The following is a 23,214-nucleotide window of genomic DNA, read 5'->3' on the forward strand; positions in this document are numbered from 1 at the left end:
TTATCTGTTGCGTTAAGTATGTGCTCTTATGTATTTCCTGTTGCTTTAAGTATGATCCTACTGGGTAGTTCTGTGTTGACTAAAGTCAGTCCTGGAATTACTTATGCTCTTTTTCAGCATTTCTTCGACTCTGTGTTGGATTCCTGCCAGTTTTAAATCTTTGCAAATGTGCATTTATAGACCCTATGTCATTCTTTATTGAAATGTCTTTGATGTTGACTGTACTTATCTCACACTATGTAATCCACCTTGAGTCTCAATGAGAATGGTGGACTATAAATGACAACAACAACAAAAACAACAGCAATAATAATAACTATAAGCTGTACAAAGTTTAGCAGTTTCTCTGGTGAGATTTAGAGCAGTATTTCTTCATTGGGCCAACATACGTCATTGTTAAAGGTTAAAATTACTTTGGCTTTTCTGTACCAATAGGATCTGTTGGTGCCACTAATATGAATGAGCACAGTTCCCGTTCCCATGCTATCTTTACAATCACAATTGAGTGCAGCGAAAAGGGCATCGATGGGAATATTCACGTTCGCATGGGAAAGCTGCATCTAGTAGATCTTGCGGTAAGTTCTTGTAGACATTTTTAATGCCTGGCAGGGTCTTAGCACTACTGAGTTGGAAATGAAATGCCCCCACCTGCATTATGGGGGACCTTGATTGGCAGGGAATAAAGATCAGATGAATGTAAGCCTAGGCATGTTCATCCGAGCCCAAGCAGTAACGTTTTAGCACCCAAGTGAACCATTTTTTAAGTGTCAAACGGAACATATTTTAAGGCATGAATCCAGAATATGGCTATGCATGAACAGTCTGCTTAGCTTTCAAGATATTAATTAGCCCACTTGTTCATAAAAACAATCTATTGAGGAAGGTACAAGATTCTGAGATAGAGGAAAAATGTGTTAGGCCCTTGAAGCAGATGAGTCTTCCAGCTACTTGTGGCAACCATTGGTTAAAAACTGTATATCAGCTTCTTGAAGTCATGATGTTAAAAAACTTGGTAAAGCTAGAACAGAACACGTTCTGTTCTAGCTTGACTCCTACCTTGTGAGTTTCCAGAATATGCTGGTGTTGTGATCTGTCTGCTTGTCTTTTCAATAGTGAGGGTCAGAAGCTTTATTTCTGTCCTGTCTTCTTGTAGTGCAGCAGCTTTTCTGCTTTTTCCTTTCTGTGCAGGACTGGTCCAACCATACAAGCAGAACAAGTGGCACCTTATTGGGGCAATTAAATATGGGGGAAACTAATGAAACAGGGTAGAATCTGAGAGGAGCCCACCAGGGTTCGTAGCAATATTGCTGAGGTGCAGCTACTAGTTTGTGAAATATATTTGATACTTTATTGTTGATACGAGTTATTTACAATTATATTCCACTTAGTTTGTCACAGCTGTTTGTTTTCTTCTGAGGTGCAGCTACTGACGGGTACAACATAGCTGCTTGAGGTGGCAAAATATTTTCGGTTGTTCCCTTTCTGTCCACTTGCAGAATATACTGTAGGCCATATTTGGGGTGTATTTTTTGATTAACCAAAGCTCTCCTCCACCTTGTCATTTATCCACTCTTGTTTCCTTCTCTGTCTCTCTCTCTCCACCTCTTTTTTGGTAGGGATCAGAAAGGCAAGCAAAAACTGGAGCCACTGGACAGCGACTGAAGGAAGCGACAAAAATTAATCTTTCTCTCTCCACCCTTGGGAATGTGATTTCTGCCTTGGTGGATGGAAAGAGCACTCATGTGCCTTATCGTAACTCTAAGTTGACTCGACTGTTACAGGATTCCCTTGGGGGTAACTCCAAAACCATGATGGTAATAATCAGATACAATAGCAATGGAGGGGGGGAGGGGGGAGGAAGTGTGTCTGAAGCACGATCATGACTGAATTGTGACAGATTAAGAGTCAATATTTTTTAAAAATCGCATGGCATGTTTTTGTTGTATTAAATATTAATATTTATATGTACCTCTTGTCTGGTGGTAGTGGGCTGGTCACATTCAGTCTAATGGGTTTAGAAAATCAAGTTACTTGCAGTGACACTTTTTCCTCGTCATCTTGTCCTTGTCCTCATTCTGCCCTTGTTTCTGTAAACGCACATCCCTAACTTTTCCATGCATCTCTCAGTGTGCAAACATTGGCCCAGCAGACTACAATTATGATGAGACTATCAGCACTCTGCGATATGCCAACCGTGCCAAGAACATCAAGAACAAGGCCAGAATCAATGAAGACCCTAAGGATGCCTTGCTTCGCCAGTTTCAAAAAGAAATTGAGGAGCTTAAGAAAAAGTTGGAGGAAGGTAATCTGTGAGCCCTTCTTTGGTTTTCCGGCTTCTCTTGAGTCCATTCTTTCTGTGGAAATGACGAACGAGTACTGGCGATAATTTGAAGTGCTTTGAAATACACAGAAACGCCGATGGCTTAAATATTTACTTTTTTAAAAAACAAAAAATGTATTTAGATGTGCCTGCTAGATGGTATTTGAAATGATCGTTGGATGGTAAACATCACCTCTTTTCCCTCTCTCAAGTTTTCTTACAAATTGCAGTTGAGATGAGGAAAGGGTACTCTAACTTGAAACTGATGGCGCTTACAATTATCTAGATCAGGGTTACGTGTATTTATCCTTGTGACCCATGTCCAGGGTCCTCAGCAGAGTCTGCCTGGTTTCTTTGCAACCCCAGCTCCTGGGCCCTTGGAATTGTTTGCAGAGATTTAAATTAGCCTCGCGGAGTCTGTGGATCTAATTCAATAAAATTGTGCTAATGAAGGATTGCTGGAAGGCCTGTGTTTCTTAAATCTATAATAATAACCCCAATCATACTGCAGGGGAAGAGATCTCTGGTTCTGAGACAAGTGGCTCTGAAGATGACGATGAAGATGATGATGGGGAGATCAGAGAGGATGGAGAAAAGAGGAAGAAACGAAGGGGTAAGATGGTTAAAAAGCAGCCACAATTTCCCTCTTTTCAATACTATTGTTTTCATAGTTGCAGTGCCTGCTGCAGTTACCTTGGCCTTCTTAGAAACAGGCTGTCTTGAAGAGTTTATGTTTAGGTTGATTTGTTGCACTTACAAAAAAGAAAATAATTCAGAGCTTGCTGGTGATGCTTTTTTCCTTGAATAGAATGAGACTTTGATTTTTCAAATGACATGGGAACGGAGGGTGTGGGCTGTGAGTCCAGCAATATTAGAAACTGATATCAGACCGACGTCAGTCAAGAACTATATTGTTTGGCTGTTTTTACATCTAGATGGCTGCAGTCTTCTTTCAGTATTTCAGCTCACTTGGAACAGAAGGCTATGCATTTGGGCATACAGCCCAGTCCTAAGGATATTACCTGAAAGGACGTTCCACTGAAGTTAGTGGGACTCAGTTCAATAAATGGGTTTAGGAGTGTTAGTGCCTCGGTCTTATTTTTGTAGCTGCAGTAATCCCTATGATTTGCAAATGATTTGTTGTATATCTTCCTTTCGGAAAACTATATTGTAGCAAGTTTTCTGTCATGTTGCTTCTAGTAAAAATAGTAAAAAAAAAGTCAGCTAGGCCATTTGCTGACTTTTACTTAGTTCGTCAGATGGGGGAAATTACTTTTGTTTGTCTAATAGAATGTAAGCCTTAAACTCTTTTAAAGAGTGCAGCCTGATTTGGATATTTCTTTTCAAATAATATTATTTAAAGATGTGGTATGAAGTCATAGGTTGTTGTTGTTGTTGTTGTTGTTGTTGTTGTTGTTGTTGTTATATCTCGCCCTCCCCGCAATATTATATGAATTCATATCAGGAATTGGGTCTTAGGTTCCTGTATGTACTTGCTCTTGTCTGCATCCCTTACAGCAAATAGAAGAGAACCTCGAACATTGAGAGTCTGCAGTTATGTGAACATGGAAGTTACCTGCATATTGAGTATTGGACCCACTAGAGAACACCACTAGCTCATCTAAATATCGGAACTGAAAAATACTGTATTATCTTGTACATGTGATGAGGAGGCAGTTTGTGGTTCCTGCTGTTAATGTCACCACAGAGAAGGATAATGTCTAAATAGGTCCTGTGCTGTGTCTGTTTAAATCAGGGCGGTGATAGTAGGGCTGCAAGCTGTTAGATTTTCAGTGGGATGTGTGCCTTCTGTTTAAGTTGGTGTGTTATTGTGGTAGTTTATAGCTCTCATCTTTTCTATGTGGATTCTCTTTGGGACATGGGTAAATATAAGAATCCCGAGGGTTGTTGTGATCTGAATTGAGAGAAGCAGCTTTTGCCACTCCAGTTTTGCTTCTGATTCAGAGCAACGTACCAGTTGCTGTGAGACCTGAGGAGCCTATTCTGTACTTGGGGGAATGAGGGGAAGAATGTGGTTTGCATTAGTTAGCAATTTATGTTGGTTCCTTTTTTGCCGACTATGAAGAATACATACCAGCTATTGTCTGAGATGCCAGATCAGATTTCCATAATTGATTTAGTCAGATTTTTATAAGAGAAAGCTTATTCCATTCCCTGTGCTACAATAAAAGGCATTTGGAGGCCATCTCCTCCTTCAACAAGTTGTATACCCACCGTCGTCTTTGACGTGAATGGGGGGTAGCAGGAGGCTTCCTTAAAGGAAAGGACTTTTTGAAGGCTCACGTAATTCTAATGACAAAATAGCAGGCATTCAGGATCAGGAGATGCAGTGACTTGCTGGGGGACTCTAAGTGGCAAAGGAAGACAGACCATGTTTATCAAAATGATTGTCTACCTCCATGTTATTACCTGTACAGCTTCTTAGGTTTTCCTTAAAAAATGCCAATATTTTTAACACAGAACACAACCCTGTTGCCTGTCGACCTCACCCAGGCTGTCCATGATGCTTGTGGTTTTGCCACTGCCAGCTGCTGCTGGGAATGTCCAGGAATAACGTGGAGTTCTCCATGTGGTGTGAGGCAGGTGGACTGGAGAGCCCAGCAAACTTGTTCCAGCTGCTGTGAGGAGCAGTCGCTGCAGGGAAGCTCTTTCCAGTGGCCTCTGGGTGGCGAATGTAACCTGGGCAGACACTCTGCAAGTCAACTCAGGAAGGAAGCAGAGAGTGATAGATATGGAACTGGAGCAATGGCCTCAGAAGGAAGTTCCTTGCTGTGCTGTAGTGCTGCTCAGCCCATTGTGCTGTAGCTAGCTGCTTCTCACAGGAGGCTAAAAATACAGTCTTGCACCAAGGAGCACAGATTTCTTCCTTTGAGCCACACAGTGAGATGCAACATAGATATTGTTGTTCCAAGCTCAGTAATAATGATGAGCAATAAGGATAGTTTGGTGAAGAACATGTGCTATATATGTGCAGAAGGTTAAGTCCTGAGCATCTCCAGAAAGGGTTAGATTTTACATCCTGGCAAAGAGAGCTGTGGATCTCGAAAGCTTATGCTACAAATACGTTGGTTAGTCTTAAAGGTGCTACTGGACTCTTTTCTATATTGCAACTACAGACTAACACGGCTAACTCCTCTGGATCTACATCCTATTGGCAATTCTTACTTCAGTGTATTCCATTTGCTGAACTTGACCTAGGAAATAGATCAGGATGGGTAGCTGTGTTTGTCTGTAGCAGTAGAAAAGAGCAAGAGTCTAGTAGCACTATAAGACTAACAAAACTTGTTGTAGGGTATCAGCTTTCGTGAGTCACAGCTCACTTCTTCAGATATCTGACTATATATCTGAAGAAGTCAGCTGTGACTCATGAAAGTTCATACCCTACCACAAATTTCGTTAGTCTTATACGTGCTACTAGACTGTTGCTTTTGACCTAGGAAAGAATGAGATTGGAAAATGTAACTTCTTTGGTGAGTGTCCTGTCCACACTCTACAGATAGTCTGCCTTATTCCAAAAAAGACCTGGAAACAAATACATTGTTGAGGTTTGAAAGGCTCCCTAGTTTGTGTCCACAAAAGGAGACCTCCTTTCCCTCTGATTTTTTTTCTGGTTGGGACCAGGACAATTGTCAGTTGTCTGCTGTGATTTCACACAAAAGAACTACTTGGACCAGTTATTAACCGGCCAGGGTGCATGCTGTTCTATTTACCCGATATGGTGGTTGTACAGAAAAGCATTGTAAGGAAGGTCTGGAAATGAGATCCATTTCAGCCGGTCTGCTGGCTCTTTCTGCTCCCTGTCCTTTTGAACTGATGCTTGGCTGTGTGTTTCTTCATCTTGTTTCTTCTTTCCCGGGTTTTCCATGGGCCCCACTTCTCTGTTTTCCAGGCAGTAGCAGCAGCAGTAGTTCAGACTCCACATGCTCTGTCATAGAGAAGCCTCTGGATAAGTCCTTCACTAGTGAGTGGGCGTGCTTAAGTCCTCCAGTGAAGCTTTGGCCTTTCCATAACCTATGCACTGCACTCATTGTTTTGATGCTGCATTTTGCTCCTTGCCCTCCCCCCCCCCCCCACCAACCATTGATTTTGTTCAGAGTGAAATGTGGATTTCCCTCTCTACCTGCCACGGAGTAAAGCATGCTTTCTCTTTTGCTGTTTCAAACTTTTTCTTTAAAAAGTATATTTAAGAGGCTTACTGTCGGCTAATTTCAGGTCGGCAGAAGGCACATTAGTGTTCTGGTTGTGTAGAAAGCCAGGGCGAAAAAAGAAATTGGTTCCCATTTTTGTTTGTTATCAGTGAGCTAACTTATTAGCGTTATACTAATTATACCACAGATATTATAATTGGAAGTTCACAATGTTCCTGTAGATGTAATCTGGGAAAGGAGTTAGACAGAATCTGCCTAATGCCTATAATGTGAGAATCCTGTTAAACAGTAAATGAATTCTGTTTCCTTTGCTGGGGCCTGGAGTCTTTGAAGATGTGCACTGACATTCCCAGCTTGCATTCCATGCACTTCTCTCTCATAGAAGTGAATGGGGGAGAGCCTTTGTGTCTGCCTGTTTTCTTGGGCACATTGGAGCTGCTGGATTGCAGCGTTTTATATGTCACGAGCACATGAATGCCACTGATTTGTATTCCTATCTTAGCAACTTCTGTGAACAATTTGAAACAAATGTTCTTTTGTAATTGCATTAGGATGGTTAGCCTGAATAGCATGTTGAGCAATGGAATGCTCCCAACTGGAGAAAACTTGACTATCATTCAAATTAAATTCAGCTTGAAAAAAGTGCAAAATGGATTGGGCCTTCAAACTGCAGCAAAAATATTTTCCCCGTGTAACAACTTTTATTTTGCATGTTGCATGTTTCCATTGCATTCCTGCTCTCCTCCCCTTTGGCAGCACCTGTCAAAAATTAGACACTACTTCTCTGGAAGCATCTAAGATTTTTTTTAAATGAATCTGTTGGCAAATCAACATTAATGTTTCGTGGTGGTCCTCTTTATTCTAAATGAAGAAAGTGAATAAATACAAATATGTATGATTGGTCGTATGAGATGCAAACAATTGACATGTCAATTTTAATCAAATAACAAGCAAGCTTAACTGGACGTTTGTACCAAATTGTCCACTTGAAATCCTCTGGTTTTATTCTAGAGCAGTGGATAACCTTCTTGGATGTTTCATAGGGCATGACCTTTGAAGAGTAGAATTGGCATAACGTTGTACAGGAAAACAACGTTAACCTGCAGTGATCTGAAGATCAATTTAACAGTATTCTTTAGCATGAGATGCTTACCCTGATTCAAGACAGAAACTGGACAGCAATGCTGACATTTAATCTTGCATTTTAGTGTCTTAATTTGCTATTTTTTTCTTGTCTATGTTCATGCAGATTTAGATTAAAGTTTTTTTTTTTTTAACAAATCAGCAATAATATTTTTTCTTTCTTCCCTCTCCATCCCCTTCCTCTTTGTGCGTGTGCTGCCTACCTGCGATTTGTTTGCCTCTTCCTCTTAAAATGCAAGATCAAGCAGGTTGGTGCGTTTGATTTGCACTCCATCTAATACAGTATAATGATTTTTGCCTAAGGGTTGGTTCAGAATGCCTAGCCTTTTTCCTACCAAGCCACCTCAGAAGTGCGATACAGTAAAAATAACTCAATAGCTTTAAGATGATGATTTCAGTCCAGTCTGAACTGAATTAAAGTGGAGTAGACTCTTTATCACACAGATATAGCTGTGGGAGCTAGAGCAAGAGTAGCTTAAAGGAGTTCCCCTTAAAGGAGTACATTTTTTTTATCCACAGACATTCTGTCTTTGGCTTAGAAGCATTCGATTGCATAGGAGAGAAGGAGCAAAACAAGGGCAAACAAAAATGTCTCCCTGCCCCTTTTCTTATCTCTAATCAGCACTTCTTTTGGCTTTGCAAATTGCTTGATAGATTTTGCTCTTTATTTTTCTTTCAGCATTTAATATATTACTTCAAACAGTAATATATTTTTCCAGTGATTATTCCAGTGCTATGCAACTTCTGATTTTGTTTTACGGTGCTGGCTCGTTGTTTTACAGTGCTCTGTGTTTCGCACCAATTGGTTCAAATCAAGAAAATCTTGCATCAGTAATTGTAGTAATTGCCCTTATTGATATCTAACTTATTCTTAATGTTACATTTTTTTCATACCACACGGGTTGTTTTCAAATTCCTTTAGTCTTGCATATGTCTGTAAACAAATCAGAATTTTGCTATAGAACTGACGATTAAAAGTTTCTGATGTGAGCGCCTTACTAAGGGCATTGATCAAATTTATCATTGCTAGTAAACCGTCGGGAACACGTTTGGCAGAACTGAGATGTATTACAGGATCGTATGATAAATTTGTACATTCTCATGGCTGCTTAGTTACAGTAGTAACTGTAATCCCTTTGACCTTTTCCCCTCATTGAAATAAATAATCTAATGTGAAAATGGCTCATTGGTATATGTTTTGTTTTTATTTAAACTTGTCCATAACTCCCTTGAAAGGAAAGAAGAAGGTTTCCCCTGACAAGATGATAGAGATGCAAGCAAAGATTGAGGAAGAGAGGAAAGCCCTTGAAACAAAGCTTGACATGGAAGAGGAAGAACGAAACAAAGCCAGGGCTGAACTTGAGAAGCGGGAGAAAGACCTGCTCAAAGCACAGTGAGTGTTCTTGACATTGGAACGTGAAACCTGAAGGTGGCAGAAGTTGCTAGTGATTCATTTTTGGTTGAAACACTAACTAAGGCTTGTTTTAACCACTAAAATGTGTCTAGTGACAGGTTTTTGGAATTTACTGATCAGTTTGGGCAAAATACTTTTGGCAAGCAAAAGTAAGCCAAGTACTATGTTTTAGATTGAATGTATGCATATTTGTTAATACTTCCAGTCCTAATGACTGTGTCATACTCCAGAGCCCCCAAAAGTACTTCAAATGCTTCCAAAATGCAAGTGCATACATCACACAATATAGAAATATGCTCTCGGTCCACACACACAAACTGCATTCTTATTCCTGTTTAGCAGATGCGAAAAGAAAAGAGACATCTCTCACTCCATGCCTGCATACATGCCTTTTAGGCATGTACAACATCCATACACCACAAATGTGTATTGGAGTTGTTCGAGTGTTCTTCTGTAATGTGAGAGGTGGGTCTTAATCTGAGATTTTGATTAGTCTGCCCAGTTTTTTAGAAGATGCTGAGAAAATAAGAAACCATGAATGGGGCAGAATTTGGAACATTCAGACTTGCCCTCTTTGCAGTTCTGAGTCCCTGTGCTGTCAAGTTTGATACAAACTATAGGGGAGATTTTTGAGAGTAGGGGATAAGACTGCCTTTTTACCTTGAGTGCTTTGGTGAGTAGGATGAATTGCCAGAAGCAGGCTGTCAGTCTATGGAAGACAGGATACGTGGAAGTTGACTCCCAACCCTTGCAGCAAGAAATCCAAGCTCTCTTGAGTAGAGATGGGCACGATCCGCATTATGAACATAAAAAACCCATGAAAATGGCAATCGCGCAATCGTGACCCGGCAGATCGTGATCGTCCACGGCCAACGATCCAGCAGTTGGGAGAGGCCTGGATCGTGGCATTTGGGCTCGATTTGGGGATCCAGACCCTCAGGCGCCAGCAATCTATTCCCCTGGCAACGGAGCCAGGGGAATGCCTGAGCTCTGTTTGCCCTCCTTCTGTCGCCCTGGAAACCTGAATGGAAGCCCAGGTTTCCTTGATCAGCAGGGCTTCCTTCCAACCACGGAGCAGCAAAGCAGTCACAAGTTGGGAGAAGACACCCAGGGGAGGGAGGGGAAAGGGGGTGTTCTGTAGCCATGGGCACTCCAATCCCATCCCTGCAATCCTGATAGGCAGCTCTGACGGCCAAACACAGACCACCTGTGTTGTTGAATGGGACCCATGCTTATAAATAGCCATGGGCTCCCAGGCTGGGTTTCATGATCCACGATCCGGGTTCGGGAACGGGACATGTTCATTGCTGTTTGGGAATTCGGGATCGTGGTCTGCACCGAACCACGATCCTCTGGTTCTGTAATTTTTTTTGGTTCATGCCCATGTCTACTCTTGAGTAAATGGGTCTTTATTGAGATATCATAGGCTTCGCCATACATATGTCCATAGGTTACACAGAAGCAATAAAGGCGTCTGGCTGTACACAGGTCTCTTGTTAAGAATGACGCATTGAGTACAGGATACATTATATCAACCCGTTCGCTTGTTCCCTCACCCCTCTGGCTCTCCCAGCTGAACACAATCAGTAGCAGGATGGAAGGAGCTGTCCCAAGGCCGCTGCGGTGAGCCATCCGAGATAAGGGCTCGACCATCCTGGAATCTGGAAGGCAACGAGGGAAGCAGGTGCAAGAGGCTATTGCAACATATCATACGTTGGGCAACAATATGGAGGGACAGTGGGCAACAGACCAGACACAGGCCCTGCTCATTGTGACTGATGTTAATAGAGAACTAATGCATGACCTCATATCTTACTTGTATTTCTTTCCATCCACTGTTCCCCAAGTGATATATTTGTATTGACTTTAGGCAACCATTGTGTATGTCATTCGAGTTAGGCTGGAGTTTCTAGAATCCTGTTTCACGGGAAGTTCTATTTCTTTTCCTCTCTTAATTTTGTGTCCAGGCAAGAGCATCAGTCTCTGCTGGAGAAGTTGTCAGCCCTGGAAAAGAAAGTAATAGTGGGAGGTGTGGACTTGCTGGCAAAAGCAGAGGAACAGGAGAAGCTTCTAGAAGAATCTAACATGGAGCTTGAGGAACGAAGGAAAAGAGCAGAACAGCTGCGTAAGGAGCTTGAGGAGAAAGAGGTCTGATTTTCTTCTGATTGCTTCATTACTAAATGCATTTGTTTATCCGGATGACGTAGTTTATGGTCTCATGCACAGTAAGCCTTGTCCAAAATGACAGACTGTGTCTATTCTGTAGCCCTGGACTGTTGTAAAAGTCATTATGGCCACTAACATCTTGGATATGTGGTTTTTGGGATGTACTTTTGAGCCCTCTACCCAGTGCAGGATGTACTATTCCAGTGCAGGTGGGAGCTGACAGATATGGCAGTGGTATCTGTCAAAGGTGGTCAGTATCAGGCAAGGATGCTCACTGCTTACCTAACCTCTCTAGCACCCTATGAATTGACAATATGGTGCTGGAGACCTCTAGACTGATTGTTCTGGGGGACTTCAATATCTACATTGCTCCACATCGGGCCCAACCTAGGAATTTATAGCTTTCCTGGCAACCCTGGATTTCTCTCAAATGGTGACAGGCCACAAACGTTAAAGAGGCCACATGTTGGACATAATATTTTGCATGGAACTTTTGAAGGGAAGTCTTGTTAACGGGTTGGAGATTTGGCCTGAACCATGCTCTGACCATTATCTACTGAAGACAAACGTGAATATGGCCTCGACACCCTGCAAAAAGGGGGGACCTGTTAAAATGGTTCACCCACAAAGGTTTATGGACCCTTCTAGATTCCAAAATGCCCTGGGAGACCTTAGGATTCCAAACACTTGCTCTATTGAGGCTGTGGTAGGAGCTTGGAATGTGAAGCTCCTTGAAGCTATTACTCCTTGCCAACCTCTCCCACTCTTGGCACAGAAGCCATCCCTGTAGTTTATCCTAAAGATGGCTGGACGATGTCTAGAAAGACGCTGGCAGAAAACTTGCACTTTCATTGATAGAGTATGGTACAGAGCCCATTGGAAGACCTATGAAACTGCAATGAGAGCAGCAAAGAAACTTGGACTGCTTTGAATCAATTACAGCGATGCATATTGGTAGAATCTGGCTTCTGTGAAGGCCACTATCTGTACACTGGATCCGTGCCCATGTTGGCTGTTAAAATCATGTATGGACCACATATATGCGTCCTTGAGGCCTCAAAATCAGTCACTGACTCAGGGCACCTTCCCTCGGCCACTCAAACAGGTGGTTATCCACTTACTACTTAAAAACCATCTCTAGTCAAAAGTGACATGGTCATTTACCACCCAGTCTCTTTTCTGAGAGAACTGCAGCTGAACAAATCCAGGTCTTCTTGAATAACTCTGGTGCTTTGGACCCTTTTCAGTTTCGATTCAGGCTGGGCTATGGGAACATGGATGGCTCTGGTGACTGTAGTTGATGGTCTCCACCTGAATGTAGACAGAAGCCATACTTCTTTGTTGCTCCTTCTGGATCTATCTGCAGCCTTTGATTGAGTGGACCATGCCATCTTGTTGAGATGTTTGGAGGCAGAAGTGGGTGTCAAAGGATGTGCTTCGGGCTGGTTTAAATTGTTTCTCATGGAACAGACTCAGACTGTTACTGTTGGAGAGACCAGCTATCTCCAGAGTGGGAATTACCTTGCAGGGTTCCGCAGGGTGCAATCTTATCCCCCATGTTATTCAACCTCTATGTAAAGCCTTTAGGGGAACTCATTTGTAGCTTCGGAACTGGATGCTATCAATATGCAGATGATACCCAGCTCTGTATCTCACTATCCAAATCACCACGTGAGGCTGTAGAGATCTTGGGCTGCTGCCTGAGTGCTGTGGTTAAATGGCTGAAAGCTAACAAATTGAAGCTGAACCCAGGCAAGATGGAAGTGATGCAGGCTGGAAAGGCAGCCTGAGATCTTGAAGGACATTGTACTCCCTGCTTTTGTTGCAGACTCAATGAAGAGCTCAGGGGTTATACTGGATCCAGAGATACTGCTAGAAAAACCAGTTAAGGAAACTGCAAAAATGCTTTCCCCAGACTCGGTCTAGCTCCTGCTCTCCTGGGTTTCCTCAAACTATACAAAACTGATTAATTCAAGGAGGCTTTTTACTCAGATAGGAGAGCCGTAGTACAAGGGAGAGGTTTCAAAGAGCTGCATTAGTAAAGGGTACAGGGAATGGCTACAGACATAGCTACTATTGCTTTAAGTATGATCCTACTGGGTAGTTCATATATTGTTTAATATGTCAGTCTAAAAATTGCTTATGCTCTGTTTCAGCATTTCTTCAACTATTTGTTGGATTTCTGCTGGTTTTAAATCTTTGCAAATTTACTTGTATAAACCCTATTACGTTTATTGAAATGACTTTGAAACTGACTGTGCTGACATACTGTGTAGTCATCCTTGAGTCTCATGAGAAAAGTGGACTATAAATAATGTAAATAAATAATATAAATAAATAAAATATTCTTGTAGAGCATAATGATGTCTGTAAAATTAAAAAAGTTTTTCTCTAGTAGCATTGGCATATACTTCTATAACAGATTACCCTGTAAAAGCAGCAAGCCTTATAAAAAGTCCCAAAAAGTCCATGCTGAAAGGTGTTCTTTTACTAGTCTATCCCTGGACACGTTGGTCCTTGTGTACCACTGTGAGCCCAAATATTTTAACTTGTGACATTTTTAATTATTTGCAAATAGCAAGAGCGTTTGGACATAGAGGAGAAGTACACCAGCCTTCAAGAGGAAGCCCAAGGGAAAACTAAGAAGCTGAAGAAGGTCTGGACAATGCTAATGGCTGCAAAGTCAGAGGTAGGTCTTAAAAGAAATGAAGCATGATTTTGTATAACAGGAACTGAGCAGGTGTGTTACCAAGCAGTGTTGCAGATAGATAAGCAAATGAAAATGGAGGCCTCCCACTGCTATGCAACTTAATATGCTGTTTCCTAGTAATATGAAAAGGTAATTGCTACATGATGGAATAAACTTTTGGTGATCTATGTGTACATGCATTATGTGGATGTACAGGATTACATAGTTACATAAGTTAGCATGAATACTGCATTTGTTTAATGCCAGGAATACATTTCTGCATTATTTGCCTTTTTTTAAATACAGTTCTATTAGTGTATATGGTACTTTTGCAGGATAGGATGAGCATTTCAAAAAGAGACCTGTAACCTGAGGAGGTTAGAAATGAAACCTCATCCTAGGGGGGAAGTGAGCACAACAAAGATAGCAAGAGAGTCATGCGCAAGTACAATTTAATGGATTTTCTTATGGTTGGGGATGAGGAAACATTGATGCTTTTTTGATTTGTTGCATTTTACTTTATAGATACCAGCTTTTGTGTGTGTGTGTGTGTGTGTGTCACGTGGTATCTAATTTGTTTAGTATTTCTGAGCTGAAATTCTCTAACATTTTGAAGCTTGTGCAGACTTAGAGCAGCCATTGTCACAGGTACAGAGCTGCAGGGCAGCAGTCCTTTGCAGTTATGTTTTTACAGGCCTGCTAAGTAGAGAATGGCCCAAAAGGTCCCTGATGGAGGGTTGAACAGCCACAAGTCTGCAGGACTGGTTCGGAACATAACGTTTCTTTTAGAACAGAAGGGATACTCTTGATTTATCTTTACCACAAATTTAACGCGCTGGGAGAGAAGAGTCTTTATCAGTGCTATTCTAAAATTCTTATCAGCCGATTCTAGCTGTAGATTGCCGAGGCTTGTTTCTGTATTCATATTAATAGATGGCAGATCTGCAGCAAGAGCATCAAAGAGAAATTGAAGGCTTACTGGAGAACATTCGACAGCTCAGCAGAGAACTTCGTCTTCAAATGCTCATCATAGACAACTTTATACCTCAAGACTATCAGGTGCAAAAATCAAGGAAGCCCATTTTTGTTTTGAAGGATTCAGTCGTACTAAAATGTACTTGTCCTTATATCTTTATCATTGTATGGAGCAATAATTTCATTAAAGAGATGCATCGTTTTTGTAGTGTTCAAATCCCAGAGATCCTGTGGAGTATCTGCTACTGTGATTACTTCTTACACAATGTCCTGAGCTCAAACAGTGCTTGAGCAATATGGAGTAGGAACAGGGGGAGGAGGATGGTGTCAGCCACCACTACCTAGCCAGTATAGTGGTTAAGAGCAGCTGAACTCTAACCTGGAGAACCCAGTTTGATTCCCCACTTCTCTGCTTGAAGCCAGCTGGGTGACCTTAGGTCAGTCACAGCTCTTTCAGAGCTCTCTCAGCCCCACCCACCTCACAGGGTGATTGTTGTGAGGATAATAATAACATACTTTGTAAACTGCTCCAAGTGGGTGTTAAGTTATCCTGAAGGGCAGTATATAAATCAAATGTTGTTATGTAATGTTATTATATCTCCTATAACATAAAAACTAACTCAACCTCATCAGCAGTGGGAAGCAAAGGAAATGGCAGGGTTCAAGAAACATGTTACAATTGGCTTTATGTGACCTATTAGAAATGGGTTTATATGGTTATAGAAGCTCCCTATTTCATAGTGAGGAGCGAGGATGTGAGTTAAGGGCTTTTTTTCTCATTGTTTTCAAGGAAATGATTGAAAACTATGTTCATTGGAATGAAGACATTGGAGAATGGCAGTTGGTACGTAAGCACAGCTCTGTGAAGGGAAACAGGTGATGTACAATGTCAGTGCTTCCTGAAGGGTCTTCCCCCATGCTGGACAAAAATACCGCTGTGATCTTGCCAGTGCTTCGCATAATGTATTGCAAGCAAGATACAATGGCAGCAGCTACCAGTTGTAAAAGTAATGCTTCTACAAGGGTTTGGGGTTGGATCCTGTACAGTACCAGTGGAAGGCACTGGCAGAGGCAGATCTTTCATGCTTTCCCCTATGTAAAAGCTATGTAAAATGAAAAGCTTTGTTGAACAAGCAGAGAAGAAGAAGAAGCAGTTTAAAGCACCGTTGCTGCCTCTTATGCCAGTGCAGGCAGCCGAAATTTCCCTTGAAACAGTGAGAAGGAAGCACGGGATCCAATCCATTGTGTTTCGTTTTTCATTATCCAGTACAAAATATGTGGCATTTCTATTAGGTAAAATATCTTTCTTGTACTATTTCAGAGCAATGTTTATTTGGAAGCTGGTTTCACTAATTTCAATGTAGCTTGCTCTCAGGTACACATTTTAAGATGGCAGTCTTAATTTGTACTGAGCAGATTTGGAACACAGATTGCCTTGCCTCCGTTGGTGAGATCCCCACTCATTCTGCTTTATGTAATGAAGGAGGGAAGAGCTGCTGTCTGATAATGTTGGACTCCCAGCTTAACCCCACCAGATATTTTCTTAATGAACTGTAGGTAATTAAAATGACAGGGTAAATGAGTGGCTGCTGGGGAAGCAGTTTGTGTCTTATTTGCTTTCTCCTTTTACAGTCCTCCTTTCTTCCAGACAGTCACCCTGTGCCGTTATAAGCAGAGTTATACCCTCCTTGAGCCTATTCATTTAAATGGACTCGAAGGGTGTAGCGGTCCTTCGGATGAGCAAAATTTGAGTCTAGAGGCATCTCAAAGACCAACCAAGTTTTCCAGGGTGTAAACCTTCATGAAACAAAGCTCAGTTCATACCTTGTGAAGTCAGCTTTACCTCATGAAAGCTTATACATGGGGAAAATGTGTTGGTCTTTAAGGTGCTATTGAACTTAAATTTCATTCTATTATAGACTAACACAGCTATCCACTATCTGGTTAGGGTTGCACTGTTAATTTGTTGCCTTTGCTTTATCTTCCATAATAAAACAAATTTACCTTGTGAAGATTGCTGGTTCTGTCTTTCTCCCACATTCAGTGTTGAAACCCACAAAACTGATAATGAAAAGGATTAGAACATTCTTTTGTGTTAGAATCTTGAATTAGCAAAGGAAGTGTCAGAATGGATTCGGAAACATTTCCTCCCTTTAACACAAAACAACAAGGGGGTGGCTTTAACTAGGCATTTTGTTTTCCCTTTAGGTATTTAACCACTGCCATCAGTCTCTCAAAATAAAGGCCTTCACAGCAGTGTGATTACTCTTGCAATAATGAATTGACTTCTACTTGCTTTTTTTTCTTTAAGAAATGTGTGGCATATACAGGAAATAACATGAGGAAACAGACTCCTGTGCCAGATAAAAAAGAAAAAGATGTAAGTGTAAGTAAGAGGGGCTGTGGCTCAGTGGGAGTGACTGTGGCTCAGTGGCAGAGCATCTGCTTGGCGTGCAGAAAATCTCAGGTTCGATCCCCAGTATCTCCTGTTAAAGGATCAGGTATAGGTGATGTGAAATACCTTTTCCTGAGACCATGGAGAGCTATTGCCAGCCTGAGTAGGCAATACTGATATTGGTGGGCCAAGGGACTGGCTCTATATAAAGCAGCTTCATGTGTCTATTCAATTCGGCTTGCAGAATGTGGTTACTCTGCATTTTTAGTGGCACAATCAGTTAGTGCACAGTACTTATATAGCAGTACTTGTCAAAGCCATATTAAGGCTGTGAATTTGAGCCTCATCTGGAGCGCTAGTTTTATGAGGAAAGACTGAGGAACCTGGGAATGTTTCGTTTGGAGGAGGCTGAGGAGAGACATGATTGCTCTCTTTAAGTATTTAAAAGGCTATAACTTAGAAGAGAGAAGGGAGCTTTTTATGTAATGACTCTGGATGTACTTTGGCTTGGCATGCGAACAGCCCCTCATAATGTCTGTGTTTGCTTCCCTGTTCAGCCCTTTGAGGTGGACCTTTCCCATGTGTATCTGGCTTATACCGAGGAAAGCTTGAGACAGTCTCTGATGAAGCTAGAGAGACCAAGAACTTCAAAAGGAAGATCAAGGCCCAAAACTGGCAGGAGGTTAGAAATGAAATATCTTTCTATTCCCAGAGGGAACTGTTTCTCTCTTGTGCAGATTTCTATGAAAGCAGCACTTCGTCTCTATTTTCTTCACTGTCCGCAAGAGCTCCATGTGCATCCCTTTTGCAGTGCTGCCAAGAGAATGTTCCTGTTATGTGAATTCTGGCATCAAAGGAATTGTATGTTACTTACTTTGGTTTTCATTCTTACTCTGCTTGTGGAAGCACGGAAGGCTTTAATAGATGTGCAAAGAAATGCAAGTGATCGCACAATAGGTGAAAGCTACGTTGACCTAAAAGGAGAGATGATTACAAAATGGTGCTGATGAAGATGACATCACAAGTGGATTAATTTTTTCCCCATAGGGACTTCCTCTGCACGTGAACAAATCTTACATGTTTTCCCTGCCCTGAAAACTGTGTCTTGGGGCACTGTTGCCCCACAGCATACTGCAGTATTTCTACTACAGATAATACCATTTTTTTTAGGTAACTTAAGTTGACTAAAACATGTTATGTTTTACGTTTTAATTATGTGTGGCAGCCTTGGAATTTTAAAGAAATCAACTGCCTACCTATTCATACTGGTCTATAGAACATGTAAAATACGTAGCTAATACTACTGAGGGCCAGTCCAAAGTGTATTATGGACAGCCTGAGTAGAGCCAGGCAAGTGTTTTGCCTGCCCTTCACTTGAACCAATCAGTGTGTGGCTGCCCCTTTCCAACAACAGTGATTGTGCCCCTCCATGCCGCTGGCTGCCTTTGCTACTTCCCCACTCACACCCCCAGCCTCACCTAGCATTGGTTTAGACCTTATTTGTGCAATACACCTATTCTGAATATAGTCACCCAGCAGCTGGAGTAATAATTTTAGCAGTTCAGAGTGCTCGGGTCCCTTTTAATGCCACACAGTGGCCACATACACCTTTTGAAGAGGCATCTGTAGAGTTTGAGCTTACAGTTTTTGCTCACATCGTTTGTTTATGTTTGATTTAAAATTATTTCTCTCTTTATTTCTCTTGCAAACAACTATATTGAAATTCAGAGTTGCATTTTCCTCTCTCTCCAAACAGGAAACGGTCTGCCAAGCCCGGAGCTGTGATTGATTCATTACTTCAGTAGACTCAAACAGTGGTGGGACTGCAATAAAGATGAGCTTACTGCTTGGCCAAAATCTACAGATCCTGATCTCTGACGATCATTGAGGAATTTAATGTGATATTGACACAGAAGTAGCTATGAAGGCCTGAATTTGTGACATGGATACAACTCAAAATGCCTCTGCCCTTATGTCCTCTGTTACCATAACATAATACATTCATTCTAATCTGTATAGTGATTGTGAGCTTGTCATTGTGGCTGATGCTGCTCCAGGTGTTGTGCAAGAGAATCTACTGGGAGGTAGCCTGTGTTAAAAGGAAATGTATAGGAAGAAGAAATTTTGTGAGTGACTATTTTAATCATATTACCCTTGTTGTAAGTAGATAAATGGAAACTCACATCCTGAGTCCTCTTTTACTTTGTGTAGTGTCCCTTGCTTTGTTCTACGTTGCACTATTGTAGACGTCATTATTTTTATTTAAGAGTGGCAACTGCAGATTCATGAGATACTCTGGATTCCCTAAATATCCTCTACAAACATCTATATAAATAACTTTCCATTTCTTTTGCACGTATACTGTATGCATAAACTTTGGCTTAGATCTATCAGAAGATTGGTGATTTGAGGGGATTTCTGACTACAGTCATGATTTCCCTACTTCCCTCTCTTGCTCCAGCCCCAAATGCTTCCAGAAATGTTGCTCTTAGGGCACAAGGAATACCCAGGAATAGCAGGTAGGGGTACCCCCCCCCCCGCCCCAAGCACACATGAAAATTCTCTGGTAGATCCAAGTCTTCATACTGTAAATTTAGGTGGCTCTGCATTTGCCCATGCCTAGAAGGCACGAAATTATTTGGATTTAAATTGTAGTCTGTATCTTTCTTCAAAGGGGCCATGCTTGATTATGGGAACAATCCATTTAGTATATCTGCTGTGTAACTTTCATTCATTTTAATATGGACCTAAAAGCTCCCATTAAGGCTGTATAGGAGCAGTATGTTGGGGCTTGGAGTCATTGTTCCCTTGCTCTGGAAAAATGCATCTTCACTTCAGCAGACTACGAGTGCTCTTTGCAGGAGTGGAGAAAGTGATGCTTGTTTGCAGCAGGCTCCTAAATTCCTAAATGCTCAGAGACACCAAGAAGGATCCATGTTGTGTTTGCCTTGAGGCTTCATATGTTATGTAGAGGCAGAGAGAGAAGCCATATAAATGACTTCTGTTTCCTGAGAAGAATTTGGGGATGTTGCCTTATGGTGGGATCAGTGAGTCCCAATGACATCTGTGCACAGTGATCAGCAATCACCCTTCTTCCCTCCGCTTATAGCTTATTATTAACTAACTTTCTGAGACTTAGTTTGACTGGAAATGAAATCAGTTTCTGAGTTTGTGTGTGTGTGTTTACTCTTGAACCTGTCAGATTCCTGTTAACTAAAATAAGTTTCTTTCTGGTTTTCCATGAGAGCATCTGCTGATGTGTGTGGCTGTGGAATATTACTTGAGCCTTGAAAATTGAATGCTGTCGATTTGCAGGAAGCTCAAAAACGTATTTTAAAGGGTAATGCCATTTTAGAAGAAAGGCTCTGTTCTTTTTCATCAAATCATCTATTTGACTGGGAAAACAGAGCTTGGAAATAATGAGTCCAGTGCAATTGTCTTGTATTGCATAGTTTCGCTAAAAGGAACGATAGCATCTCTCCAAGACATCAAGAACTTCCTTTATCTGCAATTTTTGAAAGAATTTATGGAACAAGCAGTGGGGTTACACTGGTCAAGCTGCTTGGTGTGCTGGTGCTCTCTCATCAGTAGAGTTTCCTTTTCCCACTTGCAGATGCTTTTTGGCTTATCCTTCCACTTCCCTGCTTGTTTTCCAAACCCAAACTCTTCTTGAACTGCGATGCCACACACAATAATTTACATGTATTCCTTTTGTAGCATGTACATGATGTGGTGATTAAAATGCACACTGTAAGAGACAAAGATCTCTAATGTTAACATAAGCTGATGGTGTGACTTAAATTGTAAAAATAATTGACAGCTGATGTGATGTTAAATGCTCCAAACAAAATGGAGATGTGTTTGTGCTAAGGAAAAAAATGAATGAATTTGGCTGAGTCTTAGTCACTGTTGCTTTTATAAATTCATTAACTACAGCTAAAGAACACTTGAATACAAGTGTGAAGCATATATATGGACAGGTTAAATGTTGTCCTTTTGAACATCAGTGGACTGTAATTCAGGTTTGCTGTAGCCCTTTCTATTGAGAGGCAGGGTAAATATAGGGGTAACTTTGAAACACCATTGGGTCCAGACACCAAAAATGTGCTATATTGTGGGCTGAAGAAAAGCTTACAGCTGCATATTTTGTGGTATGTGGTCATAAAACCACTAAAAACTTAATTAAATGTCTAAATTAGGTTATGAAAAAATTAACCTCATGGGACTTTAAACTTACCTTGCTGTACTATTGCTCTGAATATTCATTTTTCAGTAACTCTGAAGAGGGAACAGACCTCTCAGCTGAAATACACTCCATCATGGCAAAGTATAGTGGCATTTTCTAGCAGCCAGCTAATCTGAAATCCATGAACCTATATGGTGGGTCCCCTCCTGGATTTCACTGCAGTATTTGGAGATAGACCAACATATAGAACTGAGATTGTTGAAACTTGTGATACAGAACACATTCCTATTCTACCCTGCTGGGCTAGGTACACAAGAGCTTCCTCTTCTACTCAGTACGCTGTTGTAATAATCTGGGTATCTGGCAGCCCAGTGGTGACTCCAGGGTATGGGGACATACACACTGAACATGCCTGCTGTGTGCTAAAATATAGGTTGTATAATTGTGTTGAAAAACTGCGACACCTAAAAGTCAAGCAAAGGAAATGCTGTTTGTATACATTCTCCTTTGATACTACTGGATTAGCTTAGTATTTTTTTCTGATGAGCTTTGTTTTGGATATTAAATTACTTGTTGAGAAATAGGAAACTTAAAATTGTTCTGTTTTGAAAGCATGTACTTAGCAGATTTTTTTTTCATTTGGAAAATTTACTATTTTATATGGCTTCTAGTTTATGCCTAGGCCATTTATTTGGTCTTAAACACCCTCTATAACAAAATGCCCCTTTTATTTTGTCTTTGAAAAAAAAGCTACTTTAAGCACCATCTTAAGAATTGCAGGAACTTCTGCAAAGGGAAGAAAAATTACAGATTGAACTCTTTCCCTGCTGTGTTGCTGCAGTGATAGGTTATGGCCAATGCAGTACCAAATATAACACATGGTAGGTTTCTCATTATCTTTTAACCACATCTCCAGGCACGTGCCGCCTATCTGCCTTGTAGTCTAATTTTGTCCTTCACCCTACCATGCCCTTCTGGGGGATTCTGCTGCTGGCTCTTGCTTGCTATAAAGCTGATGAGGGGAGCAAGATGGGGTCCAGTGAAAGTATATGGCAGCACAATTTAGTGATCTGTTGCGATCCACACTTGGTGCGTGTTCTACTTTTCTCTCTCCGCTCCTTTCAAATGAATTTAAGAGAACTGGCCTAGTGTTTTCTCTTTAAAATATTGTTAGACTAACACACACAAACTATTTAACTGGTTCTTGAATTGCAAGAGGTAGAGGGGAAATTGGTCTCTCTTAGTGCCTTTGCAATCGGTTATACAGTACTCTTATACTTTCTAAATTAGAGCAGTTGGTCGTCAATCCATGCCATCAGTTCTGTATATAAGGGAGAAAAATGGTCAATGTACAATTCACACGTATTTATTGTTTTGCTAGCTTTTTAGAGTTAACGTTTTGTTTTATTGTATTGTTGTATACAAATTGTATTCCTTATGTTGTATATGTATATAGTGGTATAACATCTCTACGTGGAGATTGTTGAAGCCAAGAAATAAAAGCCATGGCTTCCCAGTGTATTTATTTGTTTGTATATGTTGCTTACTATACACTTGGGAGTTGTCTTTGGAAAGTATCCTAGTAACTATTTTGGAGAACATAGCAGTAGTTTACTAAATTCAGGCAAGTGGTAATGCACTAATGCAGTGTGCTTTATTTTCATCTTAACATGGCAGCCTAAATAGAATGACACCCTTCTAGGTCTATTGAAGTCAATGGGTTTAGAAGTTTGTAACTGCTTAGTATTATACTGTTA

General features: G+C 41.0%; 1 protein-coding gene across 3 annotated transcripts in view; it reads left to right on the forward strand.

Moving 5' to 3' along the window:
- KIF3A (kinesin family member 3A) overlaps nucleotides 1-22,967 on the forward strand; it is a 36,042-nt gene extending 13,075 nt beyond the window's left edge. Inside the window, exons 6-19 of one of the 3 annotated variants that reach the window (XM_054978236.1) lie at nucleotides 436-575; nucleotides 1,617-1,814; nucleotides 2,128-2,302; nucleotides 2,832-2,933; nucleotides 6,231-6,302; nucleotides 7,872-7,880; nucleotides 8,869-9,025; nucleotides 11,014-11,194; nucleotides 13,791-13,901; nucleotides 14,835-14,960; nucleotides 15,667-15,720; nucleotides 17,188-17,256; nucleotides 17,829-17,953; nucleotides 19,028-22,967. In XM_054978236.1, the coding sequence (XP_054834211.1) occupies nucleotides 436-575; nucleotides 1,617-1,814; nucleotides 2,128-2,302; nucleotides 2,832-2,933; nucleotides 6,231-6,302; nucleotides 7,872-7,880; nucleotides 8,869-9,025; nucleotides 11,014-11,194; nucleotides 13,791-13,901; nucleotides 14,835-14,960; nucleotides 15,667-15,720; nucleotides 17,188-17,256; nucleotides 17,829-17,953; nucleotides 19,028-19,076 (1,568 nt within the window). In that variant the 3' untranslated portion in view covers nucleotides 19,077-22,967. Of the gene's footprint in view, nucleotides 1-435; nucleotides 576-1,616; nucleotides 1,815-2,127; nucleotides 2,303-2,831; nucleotides 2,934-6,230; nucleotides 6,303-7,871; nucleotides 7,881-8,868; nucleotides 9,026-11,013; nucleotides 11,195-13,790; nucleotides 13,902-14,834; nucleotides 14,961-15,666; nucleotides 15,721-17,187; nucleotides 17,263-17,828; nucleotides 17,954-19,027 lie in introns of all 3 variants that reach the window. The other 2 variants (XM_054978234.1, XM_054978235.1) reach the window with 2 other exon arrangements.
- Nucleotides 22,968-23,214: the final 247 nt, after the last annotated feature.

The sequence above is a fragment of the Eublepharis macularius genome, chromosome 4, assembly GCF_028583425.1.
Source record: "Eublepharis macularius isolate TG4126 chromosome 4, MPM_Emac_v1.0, whole genome shotgun sequence".
Lineage (NCBI taxonomy): Eukaryota > Metazoa > Chordata > Lepidosauria > Squamata > Eublepharidae > Eublepharis > Eublepharis macularius.